The 22235-nt window shown below is 38.0% G+C and overlaps 1 protein-coding gene and 1 pseudogene across 1 annotated transcript; one reads left to right on the top strand and one right to left on the bottom strand.

The window, feature by feature from the left end:
* Nucleotides 1-1466: 1466 nt before the first annotated feature.
* On the top strand, nucleotides 1467-3812 carry LOC104698923 (uncharacterized). The gene is made up of 4 exons (XM_087456133.1): nucleotides 1467-1923; nucleotides 2032-2532; nucleotides 2593-3662; nucleotides 3705-3812. Exons 1-4 carry the CDS (start codon nucleotides 1467-1469, stop codon nucleotides 3810-3812), a joined length of 2136 nt encoding a protein of 711 aa, XP_087312259.1.
* Nucleotides 3813-4138: 326 nt separating this feature from the next.
* Nucleotides 4139-21928, bottom strand: LOC109133317 (uncharacterized; annotated as a pseudogene).
* Between the last annotated feature and the right edge of the window lie 307 nt (nucleotides 21929-22235).

Consider the following 22235-nt stretch of genomic DNA (forward strand, 5'->3'; position numbering starts at 1 on the left):
TCTCTTTGCATAATTAATTCACTCTGTTCGCCGTATTCGACTTTGTTAAAAGCTTCGATTTTTACTTCAGTTGAAACCCTAATTCGATTTGGATATGAAATTGACGTTCTTCAAAGTACACATTTTTTTCAAATTTGCTTTGATTTTGTATTTTTGTGTAGTCAAAGTACACATCTCCGACCTCGAGAGAAACAAAAAAATGGCAGAAGAATCGAATATGAACATTGAGATTTGGAAGATTAAGAAACTAATCAAGGGAGTTGAGTCAGTTTGGTGAATAGTGAATACGACCAATTTGAAGATGAAGACTTGCCCAGCTTGGTGAATGTAACCAAGTTGATGAAAAAGACTCTAGGCAACATACGATGGATAAGTATATGTCTTTGTTCACCAATGTCAATTAAACAGTTAAGCTCTGTTGGTTATAACACCTTCATTTCTGCTTAGAGGTTAGTGGTTCGAATCCTCTCTTTTTAATTTTTACAAAAATTAAAAACGACGTCGTTTTGTAATTTAACAGAATCTTTTGATAGAAATTTAATCCTGTTAACTTATTCCGTTAGATGATTTAAGGACGTGCCTTATTTGGCAAAGTCAACGAAAGTTTATGATTAAACTAAAAAGTCAATCAAAATTGGAGATTTATTTCAACACATTTAAAGTTGATGCTTTTTTCACCTTTTCTATAAAATTCAGGTTTTTTATGACATTTTTCCCTATTATAATCCAATTAAGGTAGAACATAAGAAAAACTACAATACTATACCATTTGTTACGTTACGTACCACCAGTGGCGGAGCCAGTGAAGCATTACCAGGTTCAATTGACCCTGATGAAATTCTAAAAATTAGTGGAATTTTTATGAAAAAAAAAAATTGACCCTTATGCAATAATACAATTGACCCAGTGAAATTTTGTGCAATATTATAATTGACCCACGTGAAATATTAAAACACAAAAGGCTTTAAGTTTAAGGCTTTCGGTATGAAATATTGAGCCCAACTAATTTTAGTAAATATACAAACTGATTGTTTAAGAGCCCATCTAATATTCTGTTTTTTTTTGTCTACCTACGTGGGCATAAAAACGAAAAACTGTTCAGCTTCTTCTTCTTTGTTCTTTTTCAAATTTCAGATAGTGTGATATGAGCTTTCTTCTTCTTTGTTCCAAAACTTAAGAGTTCTAAGATTAGATTTCCAGGTACTTGAATATAATTTTTTTGTATAATAAATTTCCTTAACTAAGTTTAATACTGTCTAATATTAAAAATAAATTTCCTAAGCTCTATTTGTGTTAATCTTCTAAAAAATTGTGATTTTGCTTTGTTTTAGTTTCTACTTTAGTAAATTTACCTATCTGTTGGTGTTAATTGTCACTCTTTATATGATTTTGATAGCTCTGTTTGTGTTAATCGTTACTCACTCTTATATGATTTTGACTTTTGTGTGTAGGAAACAATAAACATAATGGATCGCTTCGTCGTGAAAAGAAAAACTCCACCATCTGATATTGATTTGGATGATTTGCCATGGGATCCAGCGAAGAGGAAAAGAATTATAAGCTATCATCCCAATCAAAGAGATGAAGTACGGCGCAAATATTTGAATAGAGGACCTTGTCAACCTCGTGGTCACCGTTTTAAACAAACAGCAAGTGGAGGGGTGCTTCGACGTTTTGATCTAAAGTGGTTTGATATGTATGGTGATTGGTTGGAATATAGTGTGGAGGAAGATAAAGCTTTTTGCTTGTGTTGTTACTTATTCAGAGATCAAGCTCAAAATCAAGGTGGGAGTGATTGCTTTGTATCAACTGGTTTTTGTGGTTGGAATAAGGGGTTGCAGGGGTTGAATCAACATGCGGGATCTGATGTGAACAGTTTTCACAACAATGCCAAAAGAAAATGTGAGTATTTGATGAGGCAAGGTTAGTCTATCAAACATGCTCTTCATAAACAAAGCGATGTTGTGAAGAATGATTACAGAATTCGACTGAATGCTTCCATTGATGTTTCTAGACATTTGTTACATCAAGGATTACCATTTCGTGGTCATGATGAGTCAGATGAGTCAACCAATAGAGGTAATTTCTTAGAGCTTCTGAAGTATACCGCTGGTCAGAATGAGGTTGTAAAAAAAGTTTTCTTGAATAATGCTCCTAAAAACAATCAGATGACATCTCCTCCAATTCAAAAGGACATTGTGCATTGCTTTGCAGAAGAGGTAACTAAATCTATTATTGAAGAAATTGATAATGATGTCTTTGGTTTGCTGGTAGATGAATCTGCTGATGTATCAGACAAGGAGCAAATGGCAATGGTTTTTCGCTTTGTTGATAAGTATGTGATAGTCAAAGAAAGATTTGTTGGTGTTATTCATGTGAAGGAGACATCTTCTTTATCTTTGAAGTGTGCTATTGATTCTTTGTTTGTGAAGTATGGATTGAGTATGAAAAAGGTGAGAGGACACGGATATGATGGAGCTAGTAATATGAAAGGAGAATTCAATGGACTAAGATCATTGGTTTTGAAAGAAAGCAGCTCAGCTTATTATGTTCATTGTTTTGCTAATCAACTACAACTAGTTGTCATGGCAGTAGCAAAAAAGCATTTTGAAGTTGGAGAATTTTTTGACATGATTTCTGTTTTGTTGAATGTGGTTGGAGCTTCTTGCAAGAGAAAAGATATGATCAGGGAAAACTACAGAAAAATAGTGGAAGAAGGGATTAACAATGGTGAAATTAAGACTGGAACTGGGTTGAATCAAGAAATTTCTCTTCAAAGGCCTGGAAATACTCGTTGGGGTTCACATTATAAGACTTTACTGCGACTTGTTGAGTTGTTTTCTTTTGTAGTTAAAGTTCTTGAGTATATTCAGGATGAAGGCACAGACTCCACCAAAAGACAACAGGCATATGGTATTCTCAAGTATTTTCACACTTTTGATTTTGTTTTCTATCTACACTTGATGCTGTTTGTTATGTGTCTCACTGATAGTTTATCAAAGGCTTTACAAAGAAAAGACCAAGATATCTTGAATGCTATTTCATTGGTGGAATCAACTAAAAGTCAGTTGCAAAAGCTTAGAGGTGATGGATGGGATGCTTTTATGGCTAAAATTAGTTCATTTTGTGAGCAAAATGACATTGGGCTGGTCATAATGGAGGAAGATTTTGTTGACTCAAGAAGACCAAAGAAAAAGACCGGCATAACCAACTTGCATCACTATAAGGTGGACTGTTTCTACAATGTCTTAGATATGCAACTTCAAGAGTTTAATGATCGTTTTGATGAGGTAAATTCTGAACTACTTGTTTGCATATCATCCTTGAGTCCAATAGATTCTTTTCGGCAGTTTGATAAGTCATTGCTCATGAGATTGGCTGAGTTTTATCCAGAAGATTTTAGCTTTATGGAGCGTAAATCTCTTGATCTGCAACTTGAGATATATCTTGATAATGTGCAAAGAGATGAAAGGTTTACAGATTTAAAAAGTCTTAGTGATCTTGCACGTGTGATGGTGGAGACAAGAAAACATCTTTCACATCCTTTGGTATATCGTCTTCTGAAGCTATCTCTGATTCTTCCTATTGCGACTGCAACCGTCGAACGATGTTTCTCTGCAATGACTTTTGTGAAGACAACCTTGCGTAATCGTATTGGTGATGTATTTTTAAGTGATTGTCTTGTTTGTTTTATTGAAAAACAGATATTTAACACTATCACAAACGAATCAGTGATAAGACGATTCCAATATATGAGTGAACAAACGTCGAGTGCATCTGTTGTAGTTGTAATGACAATTTTATGGTTTTAATTTTTTTTTTTTTTTGCTTAAAAAAATATGACCCTGGTGGATTGATTTTCTGGCTCTGCCACTGCGTACCACACAATGCTCGTGAAGAACTAACACAATTTAGTAGTAATCATGATCCCAATACTCACGAGGGTTCTCAGAACACTTCTTAGAACAATAGTAAAAGCCCTTCACTTGAATTTTTTTCACCTTTTTTGTAAAGTTCAGACTTTTTATGACATTTTTCCCTATTATAATCCAATTAAGGTAGAACATAAGAAAAACTACAATACTATACCATTTGTTACGTTACGTACCACACAATGCTCGTGAAGAACTAACACAATTTAGTAGTAATCATGATCCCAATACTCGCGAGGGTTCTCAAAACACTTCTTAGAACGATAGTAAAAAATCTTCACTTGAAGAATATAAGGAAGCTTGCATCTTGAAGAACACTTGAAGCAATGAGGCCTACAAATAGAAGTGTTGCGTACCACTTCTCCATTTGAGCTTTCGTCCAAGGAAACGTGCCCTGGTATGTTAAATGAGAAGTCTCCCACAACACATGAGACATGCAAAATGAGATTACATGTATAGAACTGATGTGCGTGGTTTTTCACTTCAATCTTTTACCTTAAAAAGACCACACAATGGCTGCAAGTGCACAGCTAATCGGTAGTAGTATTTAAGGATCGATCCCACAGAGAGAGAGAGAGTTGTTGTTCAGAGAATCCGTCGGAAGAGATGTAAGGCTAGGACTCAATAAAAAGGGGGTTTTGGTTGTCACGGTTGTAGCAAGCAAATAAACGTAAATAAAAGCAAGTAAAAATAATAAAACAAGCGTTGGGCATCAAGGGGAATCGCAGGGGTTCAATGATCTATCTATCTAGGAAAGTTTAGGGTTAGTTTGTTTATCTAAAACTCGGACTACGAAACACTAATGAACCGTTAAATTAAAGTTCTCAAGCTAACCGTCTAAGATCACTACACTCCGTTACTCAACTGTCGCAGGCAATGACGCATAGATCAAAGCATTTAAAACTAGTTCGATTCTAATCCATGGAATTTCATAGGTAAGGGGTATGTGCTTCCTATGTCTCTCCACACATCTAAGCTAGGTCAAGCTTACATGCAAGCTTTTGGCAAAGCACACACACTTTAGATCATAGTTAGTTCATGAGGCTAACTTAAAGCATTAAGCAAAGACTTAGAATTAAAGCATAGAATAGACAGAATTTAAATCTAACAAACCAAAATTGCCACCTAAACTAAGATCATCTCCCCCCTTTGATTATCCCTTTAAACCCAACTAGAAAACTACTCTAGCATGTTTAAGGGAATCATCAAAGCAAGGTTTAAACAATTCATAAACATAAAAGAATAAATAGAAAAAAGAGTTTTAGATATTACTTCAATGGTTGTCAAACAAAGTTATAAGATCTTCTTCCTTTAGAAAACTAGAACAAAATAAATAGAATAGAAAAGAGTTTGGTGAAATTCAAAGCTTCAAGAAATGGACGAGAGATGACTGCTGTTTGTGGCTGTTCTTCTGATCGTGATCTCTTTGGAGGTAGGTGAAGGCACACTCTAAACCCTAAGGCTTAGAAGAGTATTTATAGGGTTTTGTCTAGGTTTAGGGTTTTGTAAGGGTAGAAACGTCTTCTCTTGTTAAGTGCATGGCAAGGGGCGGCGTAGGAAGATTCTAGAACGTGGTGAAGACTTTGACTGGGCCGCCGTGGTGGTAGCTGGTCAGGCCTTCAATAAAAAGCCCATTGGCTTGATGGTTCTCCTTACGTCGGTTTAAGATACGTCTCGGAAAATCGGGAGAACTTCCAGATGAGTGAATTGATTGACTTGATTTCACTTCGAGGAGAAAGATGACTCTTCCAGCTTTCCATAGACACCAAGTACGTCAAAATCTGAGTTCTGGAAGTTCTTCAAACGTTGCATGTACTGTAAAGCTCTGAATCTTTCCTAAGACGTATTTTCCTTGTCTTTTGGTCCTTTTTGCTATAAAACCTGTAAAACCTTCTTGAAACCTAAAATACTTGATCATAGACATTAAAGCATTGAAATCATACTAAACTCTTCCTAAATGCATACAAAAACTATAGCTAAAATGGGTAAAATAATGATGTTATCAACTCCCCAGACTTAGACTTTGCTTGTCCTCAAGCAAATAATCAGAATAAATCATGGAAAAAAGGTTTTGAAAAATGGGAATTCACTTATCTTTGGGGATATTGTCCTTGCACTCTTCTTCGCCTTGACATTAGGAACTTCCATTTGTAATCCACCATGAGAGTCATCAATGCTCCTTGATCCCACAATTCTTTAGAGTCTCCAGAATCTCCATTGTCATCTCTGTACATAAATTAAGCAATAATAAAAAGTGAAATCTTACCAAGGGAAAATCGATCAATGGCTTGCAGACTCTCTTTAAGCCAAGACTTTCTTCGTATGATTCTTTTCCTCTCCCTTTTCTCACTTCTTTTTTTTTTTTTAATCAAAGGTGTGGGCGAATACTGGGGTCATCGGTAATTTACCTACCCCTCGCTTCCAAGCTTTGTGTGATCATTTGAATCAAGAGTAGAATAATGAGGTCACAGGTAATTTACCTACCCCTCTAAACTGATCAAAATCATCTCATCTTTTATTCCTTTTTTTTTTTTAGGGTATTGAAGGGAAGAGAGAGGGGAACATACTTTTGAAGAAGTGCAATGTCTTGTGTCGCTTGAATGTAGAGATCTAGTCCAATGTATACCAATTCCCAGGGCTTGATAATTAAGTCCGGTTTAGGTCCTATAAAAGTTAGAGACAACGTTAGATCATCTGAATATCCATCGAATAGGGACTTGGGGGATTGTTGAGTCGGCTCACAGTCTTTCCAAACTTTGGTTCTGTTGTCAAGCATAATCAAGAATCATAAGAGTGTTAATCCAAATCAAATAAACCGTTAGAATAAGATCATAATCCCCTACTAGTTTTGACTCAATAAAAAAAATGTGACTCGATAAAAATGTCAAAATTATTGATGTAAAAAGTGGAAAAAAGGTCTCAAGTCAACAAAATAGAAAGTAGCATTAGTATAGGATGGAACATCCTTCCCCCCAGACTTAAATCACACCGTCCTCGGTGGGAAAAGAGTAAGAGATGAGGATTAAAAATCATAAGGAAAAGTGTAGGGATTAAGAACAATGTCACCTTGATGGAATGATGTTTGTCGACTCTTAGACATTTATTGGTTGCCCAAAATTTGTCTTAGAGTTTGGCTGTGGAATGAAAATGTGGTGACTAACCGTTTGTAACTTCCTTTGGTTGCTTGACATCGAGTTTGAACTAGGCTAAGTTTAATCGAATTGTGTTTGATATATCTCTAAATGCATCCTCCTTGAAACAAAAACCTAAAACCATCAATAATAATGAGAAAATAAAATAACAAAAACTTACCTAAGTAAAATAATGGTGATGGTAGGTGGTAGGATAATGTTGGCTTAGATTTGTCTTGCGGTACACAAGTGAACGATCGCGGACAGCAGCTGGTAAGGTGGTGTGGTACATGGTACAGGGGACAGTTAACATAGGACATGGCATCGGCTACGGCTGGTATGGCTGGTGGGGACTCTCGGCATCAATCACATGAGGATTGTGATGATCCTTCGCCTTCGGCTTGCATCGGTCAAGTTGAACATGGCCGGTCAGTAGGTGGTGCTTGCCACTAGTCATAGTGTGCATTGCCAATCCATGGGTCTTCTTCTTCCATTCTTTTTGGCTTTTCTGTTTTCTATTTTTTTTGTGTTTTTTTTTTTTTTTTTTTTTTTTTTTTTTTTTTTTGTTATAAAAACCTGAAACTAAAATGCAAAAATATCAATAGTAAAAAAAAATAGATCCTAAAAATAAAAACTTACTAGACATGGGTTGCCTCCCAAGAACCGCGCTTGTTTAACGTCGTTGGCTCGACGTTTGTTGCTTTCTCAAGCAGGGTTAGGAGAGTGGGTTGTCCTTAGACAAAATCTCTTCGATCTTCCTCCATCAAAGTTATCAGGCAACTCCTTAGTATAATTTTCTTCACTGCACCTCCGAGTAGGCGGGTTGAATGATTTAGCTTCATAGAAAATGTCTCCATTGATGTTGGTGAGAGTCATTCTTCGGTTAGGCCAGTACATGACGGCTCCGGCTGTGGCTAAGAATGTTCCTCCAAGGATAAGTGGTGTAAACCTCCCTTTCTCAGCATTGATAACTTGAAAGTCGGTTGGAACATTGCAGATTCCAACTCTTACATGAATGTCTCGGACCATTCCTTCAGGTATTCTGAATGAGGAGTTGGCGAGTCCTATGCGTATGTCCGATGGTTGTAAGTTTCTCAAGCCTATCTTCTTAGCAGCATCGGTTGACATGATGTTAGTACATGAACCGGAATCTCATAATGCATCTTCGAATTTAACACCATTGATAGAACAAGTAATAAGGAATCGGCCAGGGCTCTCCACTTTGTGCAGTGTGTTGAACGACCGTGGGTAGTGTAAGGCTTGATCATATAGCTCCTTCATCTCTTTCCTTGACTCACAACTCTCAAGAAAGAACCGGTCAATATGATAAATAGAACAAGCTTTTTCAAAAGTGGTACCTTGGGGAAGTCTTCCTACAGCTCGATTGAAATCGCCTAGATCTCTTAGGCTTATCATGCGTGGGTACCAACGGTTGTTCAAGAGGGTGAGACAACGTGGTTCATATTGGAATTGTGTTCCCTTGAATGGCTCATCTTCTTCTTCATAAATCTCCCCTTTTTCAAGTTCTTGCAAAGGTTGGACTCCTTTGAAGGTTGTAATGGTGTTACAAACGACTTTGGGTGTTGATTCTTCTTCTCCTTGATGTGAGATTTCGTGTGAGTTGAGGTTGCAGGTTTCGACCTCCATTGAACCTTGTTGCTTGTTCTCCACGAAATTCTCTTGTGTTGAAGTACAAGAAAGTTTTCCTTTTTCAAAAAGGAAACTAAACTGTTTTCCTTTTTCGAATAGGGTTTCCTTTTCCTCCTCTTCTTCCTCATCGGATCGAGCTCTTTCCTTCTTGTGTCCAGCAACACGTGAGGTTAGATCCTCAATCTTATCAGCAAGATCTTGGTTCATCTCCTTTTGTTCAGCTTCAAACTCCTTATGGCTCTCCTTTGCGAATGTAAACTCATCGGATATGAGTTCTCCAAAATGTTTTTGTTCGAAATCCAGACCAAGCATCTTCCTCTAAGCTTCATAAACTCGGTTTGTGAGCTTCTCCACTTGCTTCTTTGTGTCTATATCCTTGTTGATTAAAGCTCCACACTTCGACTCATGGTCCTTTGTTAAATCTGAAACTTCATTGGCCAAGTCTCTAACGTTGATAGCATTGTCTTGGGCACTCTTGAGATGTCTCTCTTGTTCTTCCTCAAGGCAATGGAGTCTTCTCTCCATGGTTGCAGCATCTTTAGATCTTTGATCCTCTATGCTTCTAACTCTAACAGCAATGTCATCCATCTTCCACTACAACAAATATGGGTATTGATAGCATACGATTAATGCTATGATATGGTTATTACAGCATTTTCATGAATGCTATTAAAATAGACGCTATAATAGAGGGGCTATATACGATATCGTTTCTGGGCTGGTGCTATCGTAGGGTATCATTTAATAGCATATATTAATAGCTATATTATAATGTTTAATAACACATATATCGTGCTATATTTAAATATATAATAATACTTTTTGCTTGCTATATGTACGATAATCGTAGCTATCTTTTCTTGCTATGATTTAATTTTTAGTAGCTCTATGTTAATACCATTTGATTTTTTATCTTAGCATCGGTGTTGAGCTATTTGTATCTGAGTTGTAGCTTTTATTATGTGCTACTAAGTGAGTGTACAATGACTTCATCTGCCTGCTATAACTATCAATTAGGTTTGTCTTCTTGTTACTATTAATCGTTCCCTATACAACATATTCAAATGAAATTACAATTTGAAAGTATAGAAACCTGTGATAAAGCTGAAATTGTATTCCAGAATAGAAAATATCAAACATTGTTATGATACACAAAGAGCAAACTATCCAATTCCAGAAATCCCAAACAAAGAACACAAGTCTCATTTGTCACAACAAAGAAAGTAGAAAATCATACGGTTCTTACTCGACATCAAATGATGACAACATTTTCTTCAGGCCATGCTATAGTGCTACCAATAGCATCCTCCATACACTCAATAGCAGAATTTGGCCTCCAAACCTTTGCATCAGGCACCTTGACTACATCAATCCACACACGAACTGCATAATGACCCAAGGGAACAAAATGCACTAACTGATCTGGGTTGTTTGAAGACCAGCGTCCTTCTGCAACAACCATATTCTGACCAGTAATGTCCAGCAGTTTGCACTTCTGATCCTCCTTTACAATCCGTTTCGGAGAAGTATGTTGCATCGTATAAATAATATGCAGAGCTTACCAAAGGCATCAGTGCTAACGATCATAACATATTTTATAAGTAACAAAACATTGAAATTTACCTTCTGAGATGAACTTGAAGGAGATTGTGAAAGTGGTTATGAACTCTTCACAGGAGCTGCTGGTGTGGGTACTTGTGACTGCGTGCGAGGAGATGTTGTACCTGGTGCCTCTGTACCTAAATCTTCGATTATAACTCTGTTGATTGGCCATGCTACAAATGACTTCAAAGAGTCATGAAGATTTGAGAGTTCTTTTGTTGGCCGCCAAAGAGTTTCGAGGTCCTTCCTAGCTTTAAATCCATCCTTTGAATCGCCACAATGTAACAATGTGGCAATCAAGCTTGCAGACACATTTCTTTCCACATGCATCACGTCTATGTTATGTCTTACTGGGAGCTCCTTGTCAAGACAAAGCATAAAATAGAGTAATCAGTTGAAAGTCATATACAAGTGATGACAATGGAAACTCTATAAGTGATGACAATGGAAACTCTATAAGTATTTTACATACCTCCCAATAAGGCAATGTGAAGAATATTGATCTTTTCTTCCATCTAGATAACTCCTCTTCATCTTTTTCTACTAAGTTTTCTTCTTCATCATCAGATTCACTGTATTCATCTTCGTTATCAGATGGTATGTCACAAGCAGCTCTAGATCTCTTTTTCCCAATCTCTTTTCTATTACCAAAATCATTCTTGTAGTTTCTCAATAATATGGAAATATTTCTACCCGAGAGTATCCTTCCCTTTGTTCCATACTCTGCTTTACCATCAAACCAACTCTTCTTTCCTCGAAATCTATGTGACGGAGACAAACTTTTTCGGTGGCACATATATACAAACTTCCTACTATGACTCAACCACAAACTATATGTGTGCTTTCCACATATAGGACAACCCATTTCACCTTTTACTTTGCAACCAGCAAGATTTCCATATGTTGGGAAATCACTAATGGTCCAATGAGCATCGCCCTCAACGTAAAAGTTGTTTTACTAAATGCATCGCAAGTTATCTCACCTTTAGACCACAAATGATTTAAATCTTCTATAAGAGGTTCTAAGTAAACATCTATACAATTACCAGGTTGGTGCGGTCCAGGAATCAACAAACTAAGCATGATGTTTCCTCCTTCATACATAAGTCAGGAGCCATGTTATAGTTAACGAGCAACACAGGCCAACTACTGTATTGGCTGTTCTTCATGTTGAAGGGGTTAAACCCATCAGTAGAGAGCCCAAGTCGCAAGTTCCTCTTCTCAGCTGCGAAAGAAGGATACTTGTCATTCATTGAATTCCATGTCACTGAGTCTACTAGATGGCGCAATTTCCCGTCAGTGCTCTTGTTATTGAAATGCCATCTCAAATCCGCAGCCACTTTCTCCGATCTGAACATCCTTTTCAGACGAGGGAGAATTGGAAAGTACCTCAAAACCTTCTGTGGAACACCCTTTTTGATTTCCCCAGTGTGCATATTGGTCTTCCATCTTGAAGACTTGCATTTTGGACAAGTATCAAACTTCTTCAGCTTCTTTCTGAATAAGCAGCAGTCGTTCACACAAGCATGATATCAAAAGATTTCAGAAACTTCTTGACGTCATAGGTTGATGTGTCCAGTACATTGTCTTCAGGTAACATTTTTGGTAAAGTTTCCAGTAAATCATCGAAGCTCTTGTCTGACCAGCCATTCTGAGTTTTAATCCAAAACAGTGTAACTATAGCTGATAGCTTGCTATGATTCACACACGTTGGATACAATGGCATTTCAGCTTCTACAAGTTTTGCTAAAAACTCATCTTCTTGCCTATCCTCACCCTTAGCAGCCTCACATAATTCTGAACCCTTACAAGCTAAATCTTCATCAGACCATTTAGCAGCTTCGTATAAACCCAGAATCTCAGCATTCCACACTTTATCTTGACCTTCTACCAAACAAACAGAATCTCCATGGTGAAACCAATCAGTACGTCTCTTGTAAGCCTCATCCATTCCATGTATAACTAAATGAGACACAACCTCATTGCATGTATGGCGCTCTAAATTGCGGCATCCGGCACAAGGACAAATTATCTTTCCATTAACTGCTAATTTGGCACTAACAGCTTCAACAAAACATTGATCACCACTCTCATATGCAGAATCAACCCTTGAGTTCATGTAAGAGAAAAGTATAAGAAAAAGCAATAAGTATCACAACAATAGTCCAAATGCATAAACAAAACACTTTTAACAATTATACTTACCTGCATAAGTGCACCCATGCCTTGTCCAACATTTTTCTTAAAAATCCTACTTTCCCTTGACACAGTTCAAACGGTATAGGATACAAGCAACAATAACCACAAGTTAAACATATTTACGACAATCAATCACAGAGACACTGCAACTACAAAAGGATACAAAAGGCCAAGAAATCGATAGATGTGTCTAACCTCTATAGTGATTGTATTCTTCCCCCGATATCTGAGAACCCACACCTATTAACAAGACACACTACTGTAATTACAGCAACCAACGAAACACACTGTTGTGTATTGCTACTATGGACTCACTTTCAACTCACCTGAAAGTCAGATCTGAGGAGAGCTGATGCGAATTAAGAGAGTGAGACAGATCGAATCGAGATGGCGAGCAATAGAGTCGGCGGAGATGGCGAGAGATCTAGAGGATGAAATCGACGGAGATGGAGAAGATAAAATCGACGTAGATGGCGAGAGATGGAGAAGTTAAAATCGATGTAGATGGCGAGAGATGGAGAAGATAAAATCGACGTAGATGGCGAGAGATGGAGAAGATGAACTCGACGGAGATGACGAGCAATGGAATTTCCGGAGACGGCGAGCAAAGGAGTCCGCGGAGATGACGAGCAAACGAGTCGATGGAGAACTCGAAGGTTTTGTCTTTTTTTTGCCTTCTTTGTTTTGTCTTTTTTTCCTTACTCTATGAAATGTATTGGTTTTGTTCATAGACCGCCAAAATGTAATTTTATTTTCTAAGTGTTGGCGCTTATTGATTTTTAGGCATAGTATTAGTGCAATGCTATAAGTCTATTTGACAAACTCTCATTTCGCTTTTAATAGCAGTTACAGAAATTGTGCTATTATAATCTGCTATCAATACCCATATTTGTTGTAGTGTTCCTTGAAAGATCAAAATCGATCTTGTCAAGCTTCTCATGCAGCATCTTCATAGTCTCATCTTGCAGATCAGCTAATTGACTTATTAGGTCCAACATCTTCTCTTCTTCAGCTCTTTATTGTGTAGACTTACGAAAATTATCTTCAAAGACTTGGTGTGGAAGTCGGAAAGGGTCTCGGTAAGAATGGTTTAAATTGGTTTCGGCTGTCCTTGGGTAAGGTCTTTGAAAACGTGATGGACGGTGACTTGGGACAGGTTCCCAATCTTCATAAACTTCAAATGGTGCTGGAGATGGTCGGGTTCTAGGGTTACCTCGGTAGAAAACTTCCTCTTGGTGTTGATATTGTCGAAAATTGTGGTTTCGGGAACTTCTTCATTCGGGATCTGATATGTCATGCAACAGTAGAAGTCTTTGATTTCTTCTTCTCCATCTTCTTTAGTAGATGATAGATCATAGGACTCATCATTCTCTCTTGGCAAATCTTCATATTCTATAGCTCTCTCCTTGAAATAAGCTTCTTCGTCATCGGTTGGGTAATCTTTTTCTCTAGTCCACTCCTTGGACTTGTTAGGATCGGTTGGGTACTCAAGTGAGGCTCCATATCCTTCTTCAGCATCAGCAGGTTGAAATACTTGATCATAGCTCCAGTTGTTGCGTTCGTCCGGGTTTTTGAATAAGGCTTGTAAGGCCTTAACCTTCCATTCTAAGCGGCTCTCGATGGTGTCAATGGTGTAGCCCATATTGATAAGCTTTGTTCCATGATCTTGTAAATCCTCAAAATGATTTATAACTTGGTTGTTGATGGCATTGATTGATTCCTCCAGGCGTGTGACATCCTTGGTTATAATTTCGAGTTTAGCTCCAAACTCAATACTCATCTTATCCAATTTAGCATTGAAAACTTTATCAGCCTCCTCTTGACTTGATATAAGTTCTTCCATCATCTTCATGAGCTTGTCTTCAATGTGAGAACTCCTTGAAGTGATTGGTTTTCGATTGTCATTGAAAAAGTTTTCATTGACATCGACTTGCATGACTTCTTGCGGATCAAGGTACTGGTCCGTTGCAAAGCATGGCACATCCGTGTGGTACGACGTGTAAGAGTGGTCATCTGGGCAGTAAGCTGGTCCAAGTGGTGCTCAGCCTCCAGATGGTCGAGTGAAAGAACTGCGACAAGGTCGCCTAAGTGATGGTACAATGGTTGGTCGAGAGTGACCAATGCGTGAACCTTGCAGCGAATGGGCTTGCGGACCGGATGGGTCTCCGTCCGTGGCTCGGTAGTGTGACATGAGCTGTGCGATTGTGAGTTCCTCAAAAACTCTTGGGAGAGCGTCGAGGTTTATCCTCAAGGTCTCCTGAAACAATGAAAAACAAAAAGAAAAATTAAACAGCAAAGGTGTCCTAGACGTTACTCTAGTTCCTAGACTCTTGTAAAGAACCATCTCTCCCCGGCAACGGCGCCAAAAAGCTTGATGTGCGTGGTTTTTCAGTTCAATCTTTTATCTTAAAAATACCACACAATGGCTGCAAGTGCACAACTAATCGGTAGTAGTATTTAAGGATCGATCCCACAGAGAGAGAGTTGTTGGTCAGAGAATCCGTCGGAAGAGATGTAAGGCTAGGACTCAATAAAAAGGGGGTTTTGGTTGTCACGGTTGTAGCAAGCAAATAAACATAAATAAAAGCAAGTCAAAATAATAAAACAAGTGTTGGGCATCAAGGGGAATCGCAGGGGTTCAATGATCTATCTATCTAGGAAAATTTAGGGTTAGTTTGTTTATCTAAAACTCGGACTACGAAACACTAATGAACCGTTAACTTAAAGTTCTCAAGCTAACCGTCTAAGATCACTACACTCCGTTACTCAACTGTCGCAGGCAATGACGCATAGATCAAAGCATTTAAAACTAGTTCGATTCTAATCCATGGAATTTCATAGGTAAGGGGTATGTGCTTCCTATGTATCCCCACACATCTAAGCTAGTTCAAGCACACATGCAAGCTTTTGGCAAAGCACACGCACTTTAGATCATAGTTAGTTCATGAGGCTAACTTAAAGAATTAAGCAAAGACTTAGAATTTAAGCATAGAATAAACAGAATTTAAATCTAACAAACCCTAAAAATTGCCACCTAAACTAAGATCATCTTCCCCCTTTGATTATCCCTTTAAACCCACCTAGAAAACTACTCTAGCATGTTTAAGGGAGTCATCAAAGCAAGGTTTAAACAATTCATAAACATAAAAGAATAAGTAGAGAAAAGAGATTTAGATATTACTTCAATGGTTGTCAAACAAAGTTGTAAGATCTTCTTCCTTTAGAAAACTAGAACAAAGTAAATAGAATAGAAAAGAGTTTGGTGAACTTCAAAGCTTCAAGAGATGGACGAGAGAGGGCTGCTGTTCGTGGCTGTTCTTCTGGTCATGATCACTTTGGAGGCAGGTGAAGGCACACTCTAAACCCTAAGGCTTAGAAGAGTATTTATAGGGTTTTGTCTAGGTTTAAGGTTTTGTAAGGGTAGAAACGTCTTCTCTTGTTAAGTGCATGGCAAGGGGCGGCGTAGGAAGCTTCTAGAACGTGGTGAAGACTTTGACTGGGCCGCGGGGGTGGTAGCTGGTCAGGCCTTCAATAAAAAGCCCATTGGCTTGATGGTTCTCCTTATGTCGGTTTAAGATACGTCTCGGAAAATCGGGAATAACTTCCAGATGAGTGAATAAATTGACTTGATTCCACTTCGAGGAGAAAGATGAATCTTCCAGATTTCGATACACACCAAGTACGTCAAAATGTGAGTTCTGGAAGTTCTTCAAACGTTGCCCGTACTGCAAAACTCTAAATCTTTCCTAAAACGTATTTTCCTTGCCTTTTGGTCCTTTTTGCTATAAAACCTGTAAAACCTTCTTGAAACCTAAAATACTCGATAATAGAGATTAAAGCATTGAAATCATACTAAACTCTTCCTAAATGTATACTAAAACTATAGCTAAAATGGGTAAAATAACGATGTTATCAAGAACCATTCTTTTGGATCTAATTTTGTTTCACGTACCTCACACCAAAATTGACCATTTTCCTTATTTTCACCGTAAGGCAAGTAGAGAGGATGATCGTCGTACCTTTGACTCATTACCTTTCTAGGCAAAGTAGCACACCGGAAGTCCAACCGAAACTCACACTCATCATAACACAACATACTCATGGTGGTATTTCCGTCACATGCAGAGCATTTCGTATCCCCCATAAAACTAATGAATTTGTAGTATAAAGGATGTGGATGGCTTTCATGAAGAAATGGTTCAAATATTGAACTGCAATGTACATCTATAGTAGCATAACCAGACTTAAGTTCGTACTTGAAACCGATGAAATGCTAGAAACAAGCAGAACAACGTTTTCTATATGTATATGTTTGTAGAATGAACGGTATGTTGTTGGAGACATGCCTTATCTGTCTGGGAAGACTAACACATGTTTCATGTAGAATAAAGTCGCATCGCTCACAACCATAAAACGAATAGTCATTGATTTGGGAGACACAATCATCACAAAGTTTGCTTTCGTGGATACTCTTACCATACTTGTTGAGTCTTAAAATATGGCGATGGCTGAAATGCTTTATATGATTCTCATCTACCACTTCGAATGACGCGAGTTCCTCTTCTTCTGGTGTTTCTTCTAATTCTACTTTGTCCCACACATCATTTTTCGTTGCACATCTTGCATGAACAGCATAGCTAGGACACTTTGAGCAATAATAAGCTCAATAAAACCCATCTACTCTTTTACGACAAAATCCACATGTCCAATTCCCGTGTCCAAGATGACGAGTGTAAGAGATGTGATGATTATGACGATTGATATTTATCACCCAGGGTAAATCAATACAAGCCCGATGAATCACGAAATTGCATTGAAGACAAAAATAAGGGCTTTGATCACCTGCCGTCCCACAAGCATTGCAAGTAAAATTTACAAGTCTTGGAACAAGGTGGAGGTTATGCTCATGTGTTGTTGGGCTCACAATGGAAACTGGCGGTGGGTTTGCCATGCATATGGTGACATTACAAACATCACAGTGGTAAACTTGATCACAGTTGTAAGATCTCTTTTCAAACTTCTTCCCACAAAGAAGGCAATCCTCATCAGCATACCCTGGTGCTCCGTATTTGAACAACTTGAGGGGATGTTTGGGATGAGAAGTGTGGTACAAGTCTGGAATGAGCCCGACACATTCCCAATGGAAGAGTATATTGCACAAGTGGCATTCATAAAGTTGTTGTTCATTGATGTTGATATTCGTGTTGCATACTTTGCAATTGCGTTCTCCCTCTAACAAGAATGTCTTGACGTTCTTGGAGAGTAGAAGTGTATGTTGATGTACTTTGGAATTGTCAATAGTAGTAGGTAGCAGTGAAGATGAGGATGAGGATGAGGATGAGGATGAAGTTCACTACAAGAAAACATGGAATTGCCGACTACAAAAACAGTCACTATACAGTCGCAAACTACTTAGTAACGACTAACTGGCGACTGACATACGTAGTCGCTAAACAGTGCGTCGCTAAAATAATCAGTCGCTAAACAGTCGACACGGAGCTACTCATTGGCGACTGATAATTATGGTCATTCTTCCCTCGCCAAACAGTCGCTAAATTTGCGACTGAATTGCAACGCTTTAGCGACTGATCTGGTTACTCATTTGCGACTGTTTTGGTTACTGTTTTGTATACGTTTTGGTGACTGTTTTACGACTGTTTAATTATCATGTTTTTAAAAAAAATCTGGTAAAAATGAATTATTTGATTTTGTAATACCAAAACTGATTATGAAAACTATAACTAAAACATAACAAAAATGAAATTAAACAAAGACATAAGTTTAATTTTACATCTAACATAAGTTCTAGAAAACATCCAAACATCCAAGAGTACAAGTTTACCGCGAATTCCAAGAAGTATTTTTCTCCTGCAGTAGGAACACAACCCAACTGTAATATGGACCATCACACTTGTTTGTAAACACTTTTGTAATCTTTCGGGTAAGTGATGACTTGTCTTTACCAAACCTTCAAACACAAACAAATCAAAAGTAAAATTCTAATCAAACACAAACAAACCTTCAAACATAAACAAATCGAAAATACAAAATTCTTAAAATTCTAATCAAACATAAACGCAAGTGTTCCAAACACAAACAAACCTAAAAATTCTAATCAATCCAAGTAAAATTCTAATCAATCTAATCAACTAAAAATTATTATCTTACCAAGTGATTCCACGCTCTAATGAGGGAGAGAGGACAGTGGTATACAACTCACGGCCTGGTTTCATTAGCATGTCATGTAAAGAAGCGAGTACATCAGCTGGGAGATTTGATTGCCTTAAACCGTCATCCTTAGAATCAGCTTCTTCTTCCTCATGTGAGTTTTGCGCTTGAGAAATGTGATGCGATGCAGAATCTGCTCGAGGTTGACCAGGTTGAGAAGAGGTTCGTCCATGATTTGAGACTTGAGGAGACTGTCGAGGTAGATTCGAGACTTGAGGAGACTGTCGATGACGATTCGTGACTGACGGTTGAGGAGACTCTCGAAGTGGACTCAAAAATTCTGGTGGATTCGTCGCGGAGGCGAGAGGTTGAGGAAAAGGACGCATGATTAGAGCTTCGCTGGAAGGGGATGTTCCAGGAAAACTCCTCGTGTTCTGGAACAGATTTGTCGGAGGTGGATAGTCTCTGTAAGTAGGTGTAGGTCTTGCTGGAGGTTGGAGGATTGGGACAGGAATTCCCTGAGAATCAGTGTCTGGGTCTCGCTGGTTCGCCGGCGTGAAGGCATATTGGCTGGGAAGATTGGCGGGTCTTTGATTCGCCGTTCGTGAGGTTCCAAAGGTTCGATTAGAGGGGTTTCTTCTTCCTCCGCCTCTTTTCTTTACTCCAACCATCAGAATCGAGAGATACTAGGACATGGATGAAGATTTAGGGTTTTCGCGATTGAGAGCAATTGAGTTCTAGGGTTTTCTCGGCGGATGAAGAGAAATGAGGGATTAGGGTATCTCCGGGATGAGGATGAGATCGGTTTGAGTTTTCGCCATTTTGTTACGGCCCAAATCTGGTTTAAGACCCAAATTAAATATATCAGTCGCTAATGAGTAGTTGTTTAGTCGCAATGTTTGGCGACTGTCAAATTGGTCTCGAAATTAGTCGCAAATTGGCAACTAAACTGCGACATTATGCATCAGTCTCGAATTAGTGTCTACTAGGCGACTGTTTTATTTTAGTAGCCATTCAGTAGCAAAACAATCGCAATGCAGTCGCTAAATTTAGCGACTACTTTTTAAGTCGCAACTTAGAGCATGTGCATTGGTGTAGGACAATTTTTGGTCTTTCAAATATATTAATCTTATTTTGTGAGTTTCTTAAGTTTGGTATGAGTATTGGTGTCCCTCACAGTTGATCATCTGGAAAAAATAATAGTATTTTGAATTTTAAAAATTAATTATTTAAATTAATAAGTAAAAACATATTAAAGTTTTAATTTAAATAAAACATATAACATTGACATCAAAAACATAAGAAAATTAAAAAGTTACAAAAACTTGAAAAAAAAATATATATATACAATTAAAACATGGTACCACAAAAGCAATTACCAAAACCATCAATACAAAACCATTTCTAATCCTATTTCTGGTCTTCCGTAGCTCAAACATTTCCTTCTCTAACCGGTCTATTGTCTGCGCTGTCTCATAATTAGTCGAGATTGGAAGGTTATCTACCTTCTGAGACAGGACTTCACAGTGTATGCCCATCTCTCTCATCTCCTCCATAACAGCTTCATCCCACCACTTGTGAATATGCATCTCTCCATCATCAACATTCCCACATGTGAAGAACCTGCATTAACATATATAATTAGCAAATCACTTAATAATCAGTTAAACATAGCAATATGAAGATAAGAGGGGCTGTAGCATACCGTATGTTGTAACTTGTAGATAAGAGGGGCTGACCACCACAATAGCATACCTTCGGGAATCCGAACTCAACCTCAGGTTGAGGAGGGTATTGAGTCGCCTGAGCATTCATGAAGCTACTCTCAGCCTCATCCATCCGAATCAAAGCTTCTATCTCACTGTCCACAGTGTCGTCAGAGTATCTATCATATTGATCTGACGAATCAGGCTGAGAGTAGCTGTAGTCTTGGCCCATCTTATTTATTTGAAACATATGCACACAGAGAACAGATTGACACAGTCAGAAACGCAAGGATAATAGATTAATCATACAAGAACAGTTTGACACAGTCAGAAACGCAAGGATAATAGATTATCATACAAGAACAGACATAATTGAAAACATAAAAAACTAAAACAGAAATTCGAACTTAGCTACTAAGAAAATCATAAAAAGTAACAACAATCTCAGAAATACTGAGCCACTATCTTATCGTTGATAAGTTGATCAGCTTCACTAAGTGGTTCTGGTTTGGCGAGAAGTGTGTCTAGTATGCCAAGCTTCTGTAACAATCGAACCAGAGACTAAACAATCGAAGACCAGACGTACCGAATCAGAGAAAAAAAATCGAAAATACATCAAAATTACTAAATCGAAAACCGTAAACTAATCAGAGAACCCTAAATCGAGAGATTAAATTTAGGATAAAAAATCGAAACCTGTAACCCTAAATCCAACTCTAATAACAAATCAGAGACTAAATCGAGAACCCTAAATCGAGAAACAATATCGAATCCCAGAAACAATATAGCAAACCCTAAAATCGCAAATGGCGTTAGAACACTAACCTCCTTTCAATTGATACCGGCGGATAATCTTCTAGATGATACCGCAGATCGATTCGTCTAACGAAATTAACGGATGCTTTCGCCGGCAAAACAAGTCGCCGTCGAGAGAGATAGAGACAAGAGAGAGAGAGAGTCCGAGATAAAAAAAAAAAAAAGAAGTCGATGCTTCGATTTTTTGGTATCCCCTACCCAAACAACACAAACAACTCACACGCTGCCACGTGTAACGAAGGACGGAGAAATAAACGTCCCCTTTGAAGGAACGTTCCTTCAATAAATGTCTCATTTCGATTTAAATTAAATCATTTTATTCGGAAGGACAAAGCATATATACGCCGCTGAAAATGCTCTTACCGTCGGTAATTCCATGTTTTCTTGTAGTGGTTGAGGATGGAGATCTTCTTGCACAAACCAAATGCATGTTGAAGTCGCATATTGAACGATAACCAACTTTCAATCCACCTGTACACAAACCACAACAAAACCATCCACATTTGAGGTTGAGATTTAGAGGATGTTTCGGATGGGAAGGGTGTTTGATCTCTGGTACTGACTCGACGCACTCCTTGTGGAAATGAGTATTACAACCTAACTCATTGCACACGTAGCCACCATAAAAGTAACCATTAACACCACATCCTTTACACTTGTCCATACAAACCCGATCATAGTGAAGCAAAGGATGCATGTGAACTGGTAACTCTACTTTTTCCATGGCGGATTAAGTTCCAAAGCAGATAAATCAAAGCTCTCTTCTCTACTCTTGTGATATCACAGTCGTCAAGAAAATGAGGTTTCTTCTTTAGTTTGTTAAATGGGAACAAGATTAGTGATAAACAATTTAATCTCTTAATATATATATATATGGGAAAAATGTCGTTAAAATCCCCAAGTTTATATTTTCGTTGATTTTAATCACGAAGTTTGTGTTTGGAGAAATAAAACACTAACTATCTGTTGACTTCGAAATAAATCCCAAACTTTTGTTGACTTAGCCATTTGAGGCACCGCGTTAAGTGGTC

The sequence above is a fragment of the Camelina sativa genome, chromosome 6 (genome assembly GCF_030686135.1).
Source record: "Camelina sativa cultivar CO46 ecotype springtype chromosome 6, ASM3068613v1".
NCBI lineage: Eukaryota > Viridiplantae > Streptophyta > Magnoliopsida > Brassicales > Brassicaceae > Camelina > Camelina sativa.